General features: G+C 40.5%; 3 protein-coding genes across 3 annotated transcripts in view; 2 read left to right on the top strand and 1 right to left on the bottom strand.

Annotated features, from left to right (window-relative positions):
- MED12L (mediator complex subunit 12L) overlaps window positions 1-16132 on the bottom strand; it is a 319746-nt gene that overhangs the window by 188676 nt on the left and 114938 nt on the right. The gene's annotated exons all lie outside the window — the stretch shown is intronic.
- Window positions 6804-14211, top strand: P2RY14 (purinergic receptor P2Y14). Its single transcript, XM_081234370.1, has 2 exons — window positions 6804-6904; window positions 11933-14211. The coding sequence occupies exon 2, from the start codon at window positions 11959-11961 to the stop codon at window positions 12970-12972; it is 1014 nt and encodes a 337-aa protein (XP_081090496.1). The 5' UTR covers window positions 6804-6904; window positions 11933-11958; the 3' UTR covers window positions 12973-14211.
- Window positions 6827-16132, top strand: part of GPR171 (G protein-coupled receptor 171) — a 21208-nt gene continuing 11902 nt past the window's right edge. The window contains exon 1 of the mRNA XM_081234372.1: window positions 6827-6904. The gene's annotated coding sequence lies outside the window, so the exon portion shown is untranslated. The remainder of the gene's footprint in view (window positions 6905-16132) is intronic.

Raw genomic sequence — 16132 nt, forward strand, 5'->3', positions numbered from 1 at the left:
GTTCAATCATTCAGTGACTGCCCGATGAAAAGGTACCATTTTTTTCTTTGTTATTCTAAATGATCTGTGAGTGATGCTTTTAGATTGCAACATCCTGTTCTCCTACAACCTTTCACCAAGAGACTTTTCAGGAACACTGAAGACTGTTGCCTGAATCAATTATTACACTGAGGTTGCAAACTGTTGACTTTCTAATTCTATCATTCCTTCTACCTTTTCTAGCTGACATTCTTCTACAAAGAAGAGCTTGTCCCTGTCTTCATCCTCCCTTTTTCATCTGTATTTTTAATATCACTATCAACTCTTGAATTTGGTTTGTTTTTTAAAGAATTTTCATCTATTACTGTCCTTCTTATTGATATCCAAACTGTTGAATTTAGAAGTGCCACCAAGTCAGCTCCCACCATGTCCTTCTTTTTTCTCCCCCCCGCCCCGACCCCCTTAACATTTCCTCATTGGTCTGAGCACTTCCTTGCTTTTTGACTGCAAGGTATCAACTCACCTTTCCCTGTGCCTGATTTGAAATCAGTCATTTTCCCAAGGAGCCTTGGTCCCTGTTAGTGGGTAGTGATACTTAGAAACAAGATAATCTCATTGATACTGGAGATTGCCACTTTTCCACCTACAGAGGATTTTTACTTTTGTTATTTAAAGTTGGAAATGGCTTGAGCAAGTTTATAGCTATTAGGGTATCAGGACTTCAAGACCTACAAATTTTATTGAAAACTTGTGGAGGTTTATACCTTGCAGGAAAGTAGCCTCTAGACTGAGAGAGAGCCTGAAAATACAAAAGAGGAAAGCAACAATGTACAAAGAAAGATTAGAAAGGAAGTCAGTGTAGGCTACAATTAAAAAAAGAAAAACAAACAAACAAACAAACAAAAAACCCACCATGGAGTAAAATAAAGCTGGTCCTGGTCCAAGCAGGTCATGAGCATGAAATTCAATTCATGTTACAGATGGAAAGGAGCACTTCTTATTATCAGATTCTGTACATTCAGACATTACTTCTGAGGCAATAATGAAATGGCATCTAATAGCACCCACAGGGCATGGCAAGATGTAAGACAGCATTCTCAAAGCATATATGACTGGGCTTCCCTGGTGGCGCAGTGGTTGAGAGTCCGCCTGCCGATGCAGTGGACGCGGGTTCGTGCCCCGGTCTGGGGAGATCCCACATGCTGCGGAGCAGCTGGGCCCGTGAGCCACAGCCGCTGAGCCTGTGTGTCCAGAACCTGTGCTCCGCAACGGGAGAGGCCACAACAGTGAGAGGCCCGCGTACCGCAAAAACAAACAAACAAACAAACAAACATATATGACTGACTCATTGAGATTCATATGAAAAGTGAAACAATCACAAATGTATTGATCTAAAGAGGACACTTACATTCAACAATGGATCCCATTGGGATGGGCCTCGGACTCATAAAAAGCAAAGGTCTTTCTTTCCTTACGCACTCTGAGCACCATCTCTAAGCTGCATAAAAATGCATCTTTCACATTTAAGTCCTACTCATTTTGCAATGAATGTAGTTGCTTCATTGTCATATGCTGTGTTTACTAAAATACAAATTCGTTTAAAGCATTTCCCAATTCATAAGTTAGTGTAACAATATATTTTATTGCATCAAGGGTTACTGATTCCTCCAGCAGGTAGGAAGTACATAAATTTTAGGCTTTAAAGTGTAGGAGAATCACTTCTCTGTAGTATTTCCACTCCCATCGAAAGTTCTGGATATTTATATTCTTTTCCTTTGGAATATGCAAGCCTGAATCTTGAACAAACACATACCTGGTTGATATTTAGCTAAGTAAAGTTGTTGGTTCCTCACAAATGAAAATCTGTTCCCCAGCCCCCTGGCAAAGGGATATGCGTTAAGGCCCTAAGCCCCAAGATCTGAAGAACCGAGTACTGCACGCCTGATTGAGAAACGCAAACACCATCTCAGTAAAGCAAAAAGAGGTCAGAGGTTCGTTTCCTTGCCTCACCCCAGGGAATAGAACCACATATTCCAAAACAATGCTGCAGAAGAACAGGCTGGAAAAAAATAAGTCAGGAATCTTAACAGCTCAATCTAATTCCAGATAGAGAAAGGAAATCAGTTCCCAAAACTCTGAAGACAGGAGTTTCACAGCTTTACATCACTCACATCAAAAATGCAGGCCTGTGTGGACTGCCAAGTAAGTGCATGAAATGCTCTGGACTTCACTCATACTCCCTGCTGCTGAGTGCCGCTTCCTGGCACAAGAACCCAGGGACCATAAGAAGAACGGCCTTCCCCCAGCTTCCCCCAGGCAAGCACTGCTGGGCCAGACTCCCGAGGAGGTTTGGAGCACACTGCAGCCCTGCGTCTCAGTGCAGAAGAACATCAACCTCAAATAAATGTGGGGAAGTAGGGCACACCGTGGGAGGCTGACCCAGGGGAAGTCCTGGCCTGCTGAGAGTCCCAGAGACCTCCGATTCGTCTCTTGTCAGCTGAGTCACTCCCTGAACCCCCAACGTTTCCTCTGAGTCATACACTGCCAGGCACCAGGTATTTGATTCTTATGGGAATAGAAACCCTGTGAGGTAGCAACGACTACCCTCTCACTTTAGAGATGTGAAAACAGAAACATAGAGGCCCTCTGTAACTATTCCAATAGCACAGCTACTAAGAAATTGAGCCATATTTCTTTTTTTTGGTTTGTTTTTTTTTTGGCGGGGGGGTGGGGTTTTTTGCAGTAGGCGGGCCTCTCACTGTTGTGGCCTCTCCCATTGCGGAGCACAGGCTCCGGACGCGCAGGCTCAGCGGCCACGGCTCACGGGCCCAGCCGCTCCACGGCATGTGGGATCTTCCCGGACCGGGGCATGAACCCGTGTCCCCTGCATCGGCAGGCGGACTCTCCACCACTGCGCCACCAGGGAAGCCCTTGAGCCATATTTCTAACCAAGGTCCACTACATCCAACACGCATGCTTTTAACCATTATACTGCACTGTCTGCCCATTATTCCAACAGAGCTGTAAAGAAAGCCCACTTCACATTCCGAGACCTAAGCATATGAATTACTTAATCGCTGCTGAGTTACTCAACATACAGTTAAGGTTTAGCACCAATGAGAGAGCTGACAAAATTCTATTCCTATATCAAAATGATACCAAATACAACAGCCCCATGAAGGGGCTATTTCGGTAGTTCTCAACTTGGGAACATTTAAAACAATGTCTGGAGACATTTTTCATTGTCTTAAGTCATGGGTGCTGCTGGCACCTAGTGGATAGGGCCAGGGATGCAGCTAAACATGTTACGATGCACCAGACCACTCACCCACAAAGAACTGGAACTCAAAAACATGTCAATAGTGCCACGGGTGAGAAGTCCTGGGCTATACCAAAGATTGTAGGTGGAAAATCCCCCAAAATCTATCCTGACAATCCAGATGCAGCTCCTGGTACGGAGGCTAGGATGGGTAGCCATTTCCGTGGCCCCAGAAGTTTGGCACCTGTGCCACACCTCGCCCTCCTCCCCCAGCTCCCCTGATCTCCTTGCATCACCAGAAGATGTGAAGACTGACCCGGGTTCGAGGAGGTGCCAGTCTTGCACTTTGCTAAGAGTTCTGCTAAAAGTATTTTAAGGGAAGCGGTTGGAATTAAAAGTAAAAAACTAGGTCTGGGTATCATTATCAGCTTACCATCCATACTAACTCACCATCCGTTATGGAGTTTCTGTATTCAGTGGTACCCAGAGACTAACTGGAGAAACTGAAGGCATCCACACCTTGCAGACCTTTAACACCTAGATCAAAAAAGGACATACTCACCAACTCACATGCACATGTCCACCTTCCCTCAAAAAAAATACTGGATTAAGTGATTCCTAAAAACCACACTCTAGAAAAATGCTGAAGGGCCTGCAATACATGCACATACTCATGAACACAAACAAAACATGCTTGCCCTGAGTTCCCTCAGGCGTAGAGGAGACCTGGCTTGGAGCTGAGTAGACATAAATGTGAATACTGTCTGGCCACATATTAGCTGCCCAATTCGCCTTTGATGGGTTACTTGACCATTTTCAGCATCGGTTTCTTCATCTGCAAAATGGTGACAACAGTCACTGACTGGCAAGGCTCTGTCGTGTAACCCAAGAGCTTGGGCCATCCGTGTCCCCCCTGTTGTGCTGTCCTCTTGTGTGTCTTGGTGCATGTGTCCGAGAGCTCTCTCTGCCCAACACTCCCTCCCTCCCCTTTGACCCCCTTCTATGAAATAAACTGGCATGCTTAAAGTGACTTCCCCTGGAACAGGTCTATGACCTACAAGCAGAGGACTCTGCTGACCCACTCCTAAGGAGTCACAACGTTGGGAAAAAGAGGCAGGACCAAGAGTGAGGATGCAAGAAATTCTAAAATATTCAACCGACCCTAGACTAAGAAAGGCCAGAAGCCTGATGACAGACTTAAGAATTAATTAATACTATGCAATAGTATAAAAGTTTTAAACTATAAAGTATCTTATAAAGTATTGAATAACATAAAATGTTATAAAATATGACTACAAGACTGAATAAGTAGCCCATATATAAATTCCCCTTCTCTTCAACCCTTAGGACTGTTCTGGAAACCATCTAGGATGTCACATATTGGCACCACAAAGAGAAGAAAAAAAAAAGTCACACATTACAGCAAGGGAGATAAAAGCAGCAATAATAAGAAAATGGCTTTAGTAAGTTTAGAAATGTACACAATGATGACACACAGCTAGACTACTTTCTACTGTTAGAAGAATCATCTAGAAAACAAATATTTATCTCATATGAAAAGATCTTGGGGCACCTTGGATCAAAGCTTTTGATGTTTGGACTGTAAGGACAGAGAAGGAACTGTCAGACTGTCGTCAGATAAGAACTGAACAAAGAACAGGAAGGAAAATGCTCATCATAGGTGGGTACTGATTAAAGAGTGATTTGGAAGCAATTCATTCTCCAAATACATTTTTTATTGAATTTTTTTAATGAATTTATGTATTTATTTTTGGCCGTGTTGGGTCTTCATTGCTGCGCGCCGGCTTTCTCTAGCTGCGGCGAGCCAGGGACTACTCTTCGTTGCGGTGTGCAGGCTTCTCATTGCCGTGGCTTCCCTTGTTGCAGAGCACGGGCTCTAGGTACGCGGGCTTCAGTAGTTATGGCTCGCGGGCTCTAGAGCGCAGGCTCAGTAGTTGTGGCACACGGGCTTAGTTGCTCCGCGGCATGTGGGATCTTCCCGGACCAGGGCTCGAACCCATGTCCCCTGCATTGGCAGGTGGATTCTTTAACCACTGTGCCACCAGGGAAGTCCCTCCATATACATTTTTGTTTTCTAATTATGAACTATTTCAAGTACACAAAAGTACAGAAACTAATGTTGGTTAACACCAATACACTTAATCGCCCCGTGTTAATTGATAGTAATATTTAGGCATCATTGTTTCAGAATTTAAGAGGTGAAATACCACAAATACAGCTAAAGTCCAACCACCCTATGGCATCCCTTGCCCCTCCTTCCTTCTCCGGGAGTAAGCACTGTCCTGAAGTTAGAAGATATCATTCCTGACCAGAACATGCTCAGTACTGACCTGGATCAAATATAATATTCCACCACAGAGAACTAAATCTCTTTGTTTTATTTCTAAAGAGAACTTCATGACCTTTTAGGGCTATTCTAGGTAAATATGTTTTTTTTTTACCACTGGTTCTCCATAAAATATCTATTTATATTTCCAGACTAGAAGGATGAGATTATTATGATGAAATTTATAATGAGTAAACTCTAAGAAAAATCTTAGATTTCAGGCTCCTTTTAATGGAAATTTTTCCTACCTCAAGTCCCAACTACAGCAAAGAAAAATAAGGTTGTTTTTTTACCCTCCTCACCAAATATTTATTAAAGTCCCCTATGTACAGTCTTTAAGAAAAAAAAAACAAAAAAACTTGCTCTTCAAGGAGTACTCTTTGGGTTAGCAGTATCAACATTATAACCAGCTCTAGACCTGTGGAATCTTGAGTCTTCATTTTAGCAGGAGCCCTGGGAAATATGTACGCACATTAAAGTCTGAGAAGGGTTGCCTTAAAGAATTCAGAAAGGTGACAACCTAGACCAAGGCAGAACCAAATCCAACCACCATTCTGCCAAACCTATCCTCTTCCTATCATACAATATAGCTTTCAGATGTTATCTTGGCAAAGTCCACACATAAGTAGACCAGTGGTTATCAACCAGGGGCAATCGGGCCTCCCAGAGGACATTTTGTTCACAACTTAGGGAGATGATACTATTGGCCCCTAATAGATAGAAGCCAAGAATGCTGCTAAACATCCTATAATGCAGAGGACCGTCCTCAGGACAAATAATTGTCTAACCCAGAATGTCAACGGTACAAAGGTTTAAAAAAAAAAAAAAAAAAAAAAGCCTGTCTATGATTTCCTAGCTAAAATGGTCAATTGTTAACTTCAGTAATTTAAATGAGCTGATTTGAGCAACCAAACCCATAAAGGGGGGGGGGGGGGAGAAAGAAACCAATAACTAAAAACACTTCATATGCAATCCTCTCAAGTAAAGGGTTTACAAGGTTCCCACCAGGGTTTACATCACATCAGTAATCGTCAATAGTGACAACCAAAACGAAGTTCAGTAAAGCAACAACAAAAGTGCGTGATGAAATATTTCACAATTATACAAGCTGTATTTAAAAAGCAAGTGCACTGCTACCACACATACTTCTTCAATAAAAACATTCTGGCATTTATTTAACTTAATTAAATCTTCATTTTTCTCCTACAATACAGGATCATTAGCGAAGAAGCACCTTGGCCACTTCAAGATGACAAGCACTCACTAGGCTAAATTACTTCACTGAAAGGAAACCTCGTATCAGACAAAAATTTTAAAACGTAAGTGAACAAATCCTTTAGTATTATCAAGAGCTTTGTTAATTTCATCAAAATATTACGAAGGAATAACTTCTCTTCTTCAGAGAAAGTAGAATTACAGCACACAGAACAGTGGAAGGTGGTCCGTTTTAAGAGAAAAATGGGTCACTGTGTGTAATTACACAGAGGATGAGTAATGAACTCAGCATGTTTTTACTAAGATGAATGTATTTCTGGAGCGAGTATCGCCTTGTCTGGTCCTGTATCAACTAAGTTCTGCCCAAAGAGAGAGCCCTGAGGTTATATGCAATATTCTACAACCTGAAAATACTAATGCAGCCCAATCCTGAGACCTAACATTTCACTACAAACAACAGCACTCACTATCTGGATTAAAATGAAACTTTGCCAAAAGATGACAGAAAGCAATTCATAGGCTCTTTTTTTTTTTTAACATCTTTATTGGAGTATAATTGCTTTACAATGGTGTGTTAGTTTCTGCTTTATAACAAAGTGGATCAATTATACATATACATATGTCCCCATATCTCTTCCCTCTTATTACACATTAACAGCTGTCTTTTGGTCTCATAGATCCATTCCACCATTACGTGACCAAAGATCCAAAGTGACGGTTTATATAGACTAAAACGTTTCAAGTCATTTCATTCTCCTTTACCTGGATTTGTGGAACAAGGAAGATTTCCACCTAAGAGTAGCTGAAGCCTTATAATATTTTTTCCTAATTGAAGTATAGCTGATTTACAGTGTTGTGTTAATTACTGCTATGCCGCAAAGTGATTCAGCTGTATATATATATACATATATATACACACATACACACACACACATTCTTCTTTTATGTGTGTGTGTGTATATATATGTGTATATATAGATATATATTTTCCCCCCCATTATGGTTTATCTTGAAATCCTTCTTAAATGAAGTCTCAAGAATTCAGAGAGGGCTTCCCTGGTGGCACAGTGGTTGAGAGTCTGCCTGCCGATGCAGGGGACACGGGTTCGTGCCCTGGTCCGGGAAGATCTCACATGGCGCGGAGCGGCTGGGCCCGTGAGCCGTGGCTGCTGAGCCTGTGCGTCCGGAGCCTGTGCTCCACAAAGGGAGAGGCCACAACAGTGAGAGGCCCGCGTACCATACCGCAAAAAAAAAAAAAAAAAAAAAAAAAATTCAGGGAGCTGTGCTTATGTTCCCTGAAGCCTCAAGGTTCACGTAATGACCACTTTCACTACAGAAATTCAGAGGTAATCTCAGAAGCAACTTCCATGGGCAGGGCTGGCTACACTTCCACAAACTGGCTCCACAGAATGTCCCTTATTTCGGTTGATCATCATCCAGAGGTGCTTTTCCTCTTTCTTTCTCCCCCTTTGCCTGTCTCTTGTCTTTGATGGGCTGGGACAAGCTGCTTAGAAATAGTAAATCAGCTGAGAGCCTGGGGCCGGGAATGGAGGGTTGCTGGGCCACATCAAGACATTCTTTCTTTCTGATTTATTTGGTTCTTTTTATTTTTACGTTACCGTATAAAATCAGCATCCGTATGTTACTATTTCCTCCATCTGTGAAATGATTTGAAGTTTTAGTAGGTCTCTATCGGGATATTAAATCACCTCTATACTGAAGACACGGAGAGGACGCTGGACAGGTGTTACAAGGTCAAAGCGAGACATGTCTCTGTTATCAGCTTGTCCTATTTTTCATCTAACGTGTATTCCTGCCTTTTGGTCTCGATATATAAGTGGCCTCACTTGCCGCAGATACCTTAAGATAGCCCCTTTTCCACACATCTCTTGATCCGTCACTGTAGAAAAGGCTGCCACACTCTGAGACACCAGGACCAAATATGATAAATTATGTACCTGGGGGTCACAGTGCCCTGCCATCAACACTACTGCTCAAGAAAAACAGACTTAAGAGCGTGAGCATTACCGCTAAAATTGTCTCGGATTTACCATTAGTTCGTTACCTGCATAGAATGTGCCTTTAATTTGCCTCTGCTGTATCCATCCAGACGGCAGCACGAGCAGCAGTGATGGCCTGCTTCTGCCCCCAGTCAACACGTCTCAAACGGAGTCTCTGATCTGCCATTGCTTAAAAACAGCCCAAAATAGCAAGAAGACGTCTGGAGGGAAAGACCCAAGCAAGCCTTGAGTACTCATTTCATTTCAGAAGGCACTCCGGCTCTAGAAGTTTACCTGGGTCAGCTAGCCCCTTCCATCAACCTCAAAGTGAGGAAGGGAGGAGGCATGAGGTGCATGGCAAAGCATATATGCTCAGATTCCTGACACTCTGAGGAAGCAGAGAGCACAGTTGTGGACCCATGGTGTCAGGCTACATTCAGACATATTGCAGTGTGAAAGGACAAAAGTCACGAGATTCTGAGAAAATGTCTTTATACAGATTTCTAGAAGGAAAGCAAAGAAATGGTGGCTCTCACTAAATCATTTCTGGGAAATTCTTCACTGTTACTATATACAGTGGCTTCTATAATTTTTCTATAAAGAGAGAAATTTGGTACTCATTAAATCATTTCTGGAAATTCTTCACTATTTCAGTATTTAGTTGTATATTACATAGCTGATATTTCTCTCTACTTTAAAATGTACTCACATCTGCTTTTTAAAAAATTTTATATTTTAAACTCCAGTGAATCCAACAATTACTGAATACATATCATGATCCCCGCACCACACTCACTGAGGGGCTTGTGTCCCCAGCACCGGGACCCCTGGGAGCATTCTCTTGAGCTCTGTGAGACTGGCTCTTAGACTAAGCTGCACCTTACTATCAGAGGACAAGACCAATTATTTACTAAACACAGACTCTTTGCCACAGTGGACAGTTAAAAATAGAAAACACGGCCCCTTCACTTACCATGGAATATATGAAACAGGCCACAGAGGACCTACAAACAAACCCATTATGATCAGAGCCAAGTGGGCAGGGGATTAGATTTCCTTTCAAAGGAAGTCCAAGGACAGGCAAAATCAATTGCTAGAAATGTAACTAGTTTTGCCATATGCTTGCAGGAAGAGTACACAGAAGCAACATATTCTTTTGGGGGAAACAGCACACAAAGTTTGCACGTGTGATTTTTTTTTTATTTGCAATGTGACTGAATTTCATATTCCACATTTCCAAATTCTACTTTCTCACACTTCCGTAATGTTACTGACACAGTCCTTCATTCACTGTGTATAAAGCACCAAGCTTGGCAGCAGAAATACAAAGATGAACAAGATACATTCTCTGTCCTTAAGGAACCCACTGTTCTCCACAGTCTTTCTTTCCCATGATCCCTGACTAGATGTAAATTTCTTAAGAACAGGGACACACATCTTATATTCCCAGATTGCATTTCATTACTTCACAAATATTTTAAATATCTAATGTTCTAAATGTAATGCTAGGAATACAATGGTAAAAAAAAAAAAAAAGACATGGTCTCTCTCCTCTGAAGGAGCTTACAGTAGTAGAGGAAACAAAAAACAAACAGCTAGAGAGACAAGTGCCATGACAGAAGAAAGGCACAGAGCTATGAGCACACATACAAGGGACCTCACACCCAATGCACCCCAACCAAGGCTTGGCAGGGCAAAGCTTCCTAAAGAAAGTGGCATCCAAGCTGAGACCTCAAGGATGAAGAGAGGTTAGCCAACCAAGAAGGTAGCGAAAGAGTCTTCCACACAAATGCAAGTTTGTGCAAAGGTCCAAGGTGAGAGAAATCATGGAACCCACGAGGTAGAAGGGTTCAGAACAGCAGGGACTCATCACTGGAAGTAGAATGAGTAGGGATCAGACCAAGATGGGCCTTCTGGTAGCTCAGGGTTAAAGAGTTAGGACTTTATCCTGAGGGCAAGGACCAACCGATGAAGGGTTAAGCAAGGTGTTGACATTACAGATAAGATGGGCAGTAGACATTTTCTTAGATGTATCAAATAATCTTTCAAAAGAGTTCTAATCTTCCTGTGCCATAAATCATCATGTCCAACATCAGTGAAGACTACACAGGATTCTCTAACAAAAGAAGGTTCTGGGTAATACCTAGGATAGTGTCATCCAATAAAAATATGATGCTAGCCGCATATGTAATTTAAAGTTTTCCAGTAGCCATATTCTTAAAAAAAGTAAAATGAAATTAAGATTAATAATGTATTTTATTTAATGGGATATTCCTAAAATAGTTCAACATATTCTCAATATTAAAAATATTGAGATATTTTACATTATTTTTTGCGTACTAAGTCTGCAAAATTCATTGTGCATTTTCCATCACCTCTCAATCTGGACTGGCCCCATTTCAAGACCTCTACAGCCACATATGGCTAGTGGCTACCATTTGGACAGTAGAGATCTAGAATGTACTTTGGGGAGCATTTCTCAGAATGCTTAAGGTCTTTCTATCATTTTTGCTTGTTTTCTAATTTATAAAAATAATGTGAATCAGTTTTTAAATGGGAAAAAAAACACACAGAATATCTCAATTTTGAAAGGTACCCATAATCCTATACCAAAAATACCAGTTATAGTTGGATGTGTATGCTTGTAAGACATAGTCCTATGTCTAAAATATACATAGGGTAGGCTTTCTAAAAAGTAGGGTCTGTGTCAATAGCTCTTACACCTAATATATTAAAGAGTTGTGAATAAAATGAAACAGATTCTCTGTTTTTATAGCTTTATTACCTTTGAGACTATATTTAAATGAGCATTCCTGGAACTTTAGAGTTGTACAGGAACCTTTATCATTTTAGGGAAATGCTGGTCTCCATGATTCCCTCAGTTCTCAGACTGTCCCGCTTCTCTAATTTTTCTTACCTGTCATCTGTCTACTCCATTCTGCCCTTTTCAAAAGGAAGGAAGGGAAGGTGAAAGGGAGGAAGAGACAGGCACCTAAGGAATATACAGCAAAAACTTTGTTTCAAGAACTTGCTGGGCATGGCAAGTTCTTGCCCTTCCCTTTATTTGTTTCTCAGCAAATGACTCGAAGGTCGTGACTGCCCTTTGAGTGACTATTTCACATCACCTTCCAGGCCTTGCCTTCAGAAGTTACCAGACGATGAATGCCACCACTGCCCCACCTGCAGAGGGGTCCTGCCCCCGGAACACCCTCATAACCCAGCAAATCATCCCCGTGCTGTACTTTGTGGTCTTCATGGCCGGGATCCTGCTCAATGGCGTGTCCGGGTGGATCTTCTTCTACGTGCCCAGCTCCAAGAGTTTCATCGTCTATCTCAAAAACATTGTCGTCAGTGACTTCCTGATGAGCCTGACTTTTCCTTTTAAGATCCTGGGAGACTCGGGCCTCGGCCCTTGGCAGCTGAATGTGTTTGTGTGCAGGGTCTCGGCCGTGCTCTTCTATGTCAACATGTATGTGAGCATCGTGTTCTTCGGGCTCATCGGCTTTGACAGATATTATAAAATCGTGAAGCCTGTTTTGACTTCGTTCATCCAGTCCGTGAACTACAGCAAACTCCTGGCGGTGCTGGTGTGGAGCCTCACACTGCTGCTTGCCATTCCCAACATGATCCTGACCAACCGGAGCGTCAGCAAGGCCACACGCATTAAATGCATGGACCTTAAGAATGAACTGGGCCTCAAGTGGCACAAAGCCTCCAACTACATCTTTGTAGCCATCTTCTGGATTGTGTTTCTTTCCTTAGTCATCTTCTACACTGCTATCACGAGGAAAATCTTTAAGTCCCACCTTAAGTCCAGAAAGAATTCCATCTCGGTCAAGAGGAAATCTAGCCGCAATATATTCAGCATCATGTTTGTGTTTTTTGTCTGTTTTGTACCTTACCATGTTGCCAGAATCCCCTACACTCGGAGCCAAACAGAAACCCATTACAGCTGCCAGTCAAAAGAAATCCTGCTCTATGTGAAAGAATTCTCTCTGCTACTGTCAGCTGCAAACGTATGCCTGGACCCCATTATTTATTTCTTTCTATGCCATCCATTTAGAGAAATCTTATGTAAGAAATTGCATATCCCATTAAAAGCTCAGCATGACTTAGAAACTTCCAAAACCAAAAGGGGAAATGTAACACAAGAAAGCACAGATACTTTGTGAATTCCCACCCCCTTTCAAATAAAGTCTGTGCATGCATACTGTAATCTTCAATTACATAATAAAGGAAAATGAATAAGAAGCATGTCCATGATAATAAGTATCATCTCTAGGCATTACTATTCAATTTAGTACAATAATAAAACTAAAATGTAAGTTTCCATGCTTGTTTTTGTACCATCAAAGAAAAAATAATACATTATTTAATCTTATCCCATCAAAATAGAAGGTTTAAATTTATAATCAATAGTCTGGTCAGTTAATATAGCACGTTAAATAGCAATAAGGAAAACAGGAAGCAATCAAGACGATTCACAGGGGCATCTTCCTTCTCCTAAACACAAGAATTAAGTTGGCATATTATGCAATTTTTTTCAATGGGGTCATTAAAGACCAACTTAAAAGCAGACACAGTCTGATAAAGGATCAGAGGCCTGTTTGTAGTGAAAAAGTCAAGTCTTCTCTGATTTGAAGAAGCAGGATAAGCAGACACCCAAAAAATTACTTAAGAAATCCCCCACTGATTTATTTCATGGCATTTCAAAGGAAAGCAGATATAAACTCTGTACATTGCAGCAAAAAATGTAATTTTTCTCTGATAGCATTTTGAGGATGATATAAGATACATCTTAAATATGTTTTATATGAAGATTAGCTAAGCCACTTAATGAGCCTAGTGTTCTGGTGCTAGAATATGTTTAAGTAAACTCTACAGAGGGAATCTAGATAGTGGCATAAGTTGCCAGAAACTTCCCCTGTTCAATGGTACGGGGAAAAAATCTAGGATGTCTGGGAAAAGACATATGCACACAAATATCCCCAGCTGGCAACACACTTTATTCCCTAGGAGTAGAGAAAAGCAGTTTTCTTAGAAAGCAACTGGACTTGATAAAAAGAAAACCTAAAATTTACAATAATGAGTGAGAAATTACACATAAAGTGAAAATTTACACATCATATTTTCTGAAAAACAAATTTCATATGTGCAGATACAGGATATGGTTGCTGGCTTATGAGTTATCAAAGCTCAGTTCTTTCTCTGCTATTAACTGGCTGGAAGACATTTAGCCCATCTTTCAAATGTTCTTCTCAAACATTTTTGTAAGTCATGTTTTCATATATATATATATGTATTTCAAGCCTTACCATATATGTACTAATAAAAAATATTTTTAATAGGGTCAAGTTTTTTCTTAAGATATCAAAAAACACTACCAGATTTACTCATAGTCAAGACATGGGTGGTTTCTTTAGTACACTCAATTACAAATGTTAATAGAATACAAAGAAAGAAGGCATAGGAATACCCAGGAAGGAGTTGAACAGAATATTTTTGAAATTCTATTTGCCACTGACTTTTCAAAACAAGTATTTCATATGTTCTTAGGACCTCATCAGATTTTAGGCAAAACTGAGAAAACACATTTTAAACTGAGGAAGAGCTGAGAAGATTTTCACACTCTGTATCCACCTTCCACAGTCATGAAAACTCTCTGCTCCCAACTCTGGGTCAAATATCCTCTCCCAAAAAGAACAAAATCACAAACCTATGATAAACGTGCCTGGCAAAACTAAGCTTGCTATAGCATTTGTTTGGCTAAATATATTTGTAAAAGAAAGTGGCTGTGTTTATTCACAGTTTCCATTGGTCAGGACAAATTAGTAAATACTGGTGTTTTATATGTCCCCTACTGGGCCACAGGAGAAACTGAAATTATAAAAGAAGATGAGAAGCACCAAGTTTTGCCTTTGTAACCATTGTGCCAAAGCAAATCAGAAATATGAAAGGCAATATTTTTCAGGAAACAATATGCAATGCAAATAAGGGTATCCTGAAGCAAGAGTTGAATAACAGCTACTGCATATCAGAACTTTTAAGGTAAAAGACCTGTACTTGGAAAACTGTAAGACACTGAAGACAACACACACAAATGGAAAGAAGTATGCTGCTCACAAATTGGAAGAATTAATATTGTTAAAATGACCATACTACCCAAGGTAGTCTACCAAGGGTTCAATGCAATCCCTATCAAAATACCAATGGAATTTTTCACAGAACTACAACGAATAATTCTAAAGTTTACATGAAAACACAAAAGACTCCAAAAAGCCAAAATAATCTTGAGAAAGAAGAGCAAAGCTGGAGGTATCACACTCCCTGATTTCAAACTATACAGCAAAGTACAGTAATTTGATTACTACAGTAATCAAAACAGGATGGTACTGGCACAAAAACAGACACATAGATCAGTGCAATAGAATAGAGTGCCCATAAATGAATCCATGCTTACACAATCAATTAATCTACAACAAAGGAGGTAAGAATATACAATGGAGAAAAGACAGCCTCTTTAATCAATGGTGTTGAGAAAACTGGGCAGCTATATGCAAAAGAATGAAACTGGACTACTTTCTCACACCATACATAAAAATAAACTCAAATGGATAAAACGCTTAAATGTAAGACCAGAAAGCATAAAACTCCTAGAAGAAAACACAGGCAGTCAGTACAGTCTTTGACACTGGTTGCAGCAATATTTTTTTGGATGTGTCTCCTTAGGCAAGGGAAACAAAAGTAAAAATAAACAAATGGAACTACAGCAAACTAAACAGCTTTTGTAGAGCAAAGGAAACCAAAAACAAAGCAAAAAGGCCACCTACTGAATGGGAGAAGAGATTTGCAAATGATACATCTGATAAGGTGTTAATATCCAACATGTACAAAGAACTCACAGAACTCAACATCAAAAAAGCAAACAACCCTACTGAAAAAATGGGTAGAAGACCTGAATAGACATTCTTCCCAAGACGTACAGATGGCCAACAGACACATGAATAGATGCCCAATATCACAAATCATCAGGAAAATGCAAATCAAAACCATAATAAGATACCACCTCACACTGGTCAGAACAGTTATCACCAAAAAGAAAAGAAATAAAAGGGCTAGAGAGGATGTGAAGAAAAGGGAACCTTTATGCACTATCGGTGATAATGTAAATTGGTAAGACCACTAGGGAAAACAGTATGGAGGTTCCTCAAAAAATTAAAAATAGAACTATCAGCAATTCTACCTGTGGGAATTTTCCCCTAAAAAAAAAAAACACACTTATTCAAAAAGATATATGCATCCCTATGTTCAGTGTAGCATTATTTACAATAG

The sequence above is a fragment of the Mesoplodon bidens genome (assembly GCF_964165515.1).
Source record: "Mesoplodon bidens genome assembly, chromosome: 5".
NCBI lineage: Eukaryota > Metazoa > Chordata > Mammalia > Artiodactyla > Ziphiidae > Mesoplodon > Mesoplodon bidens.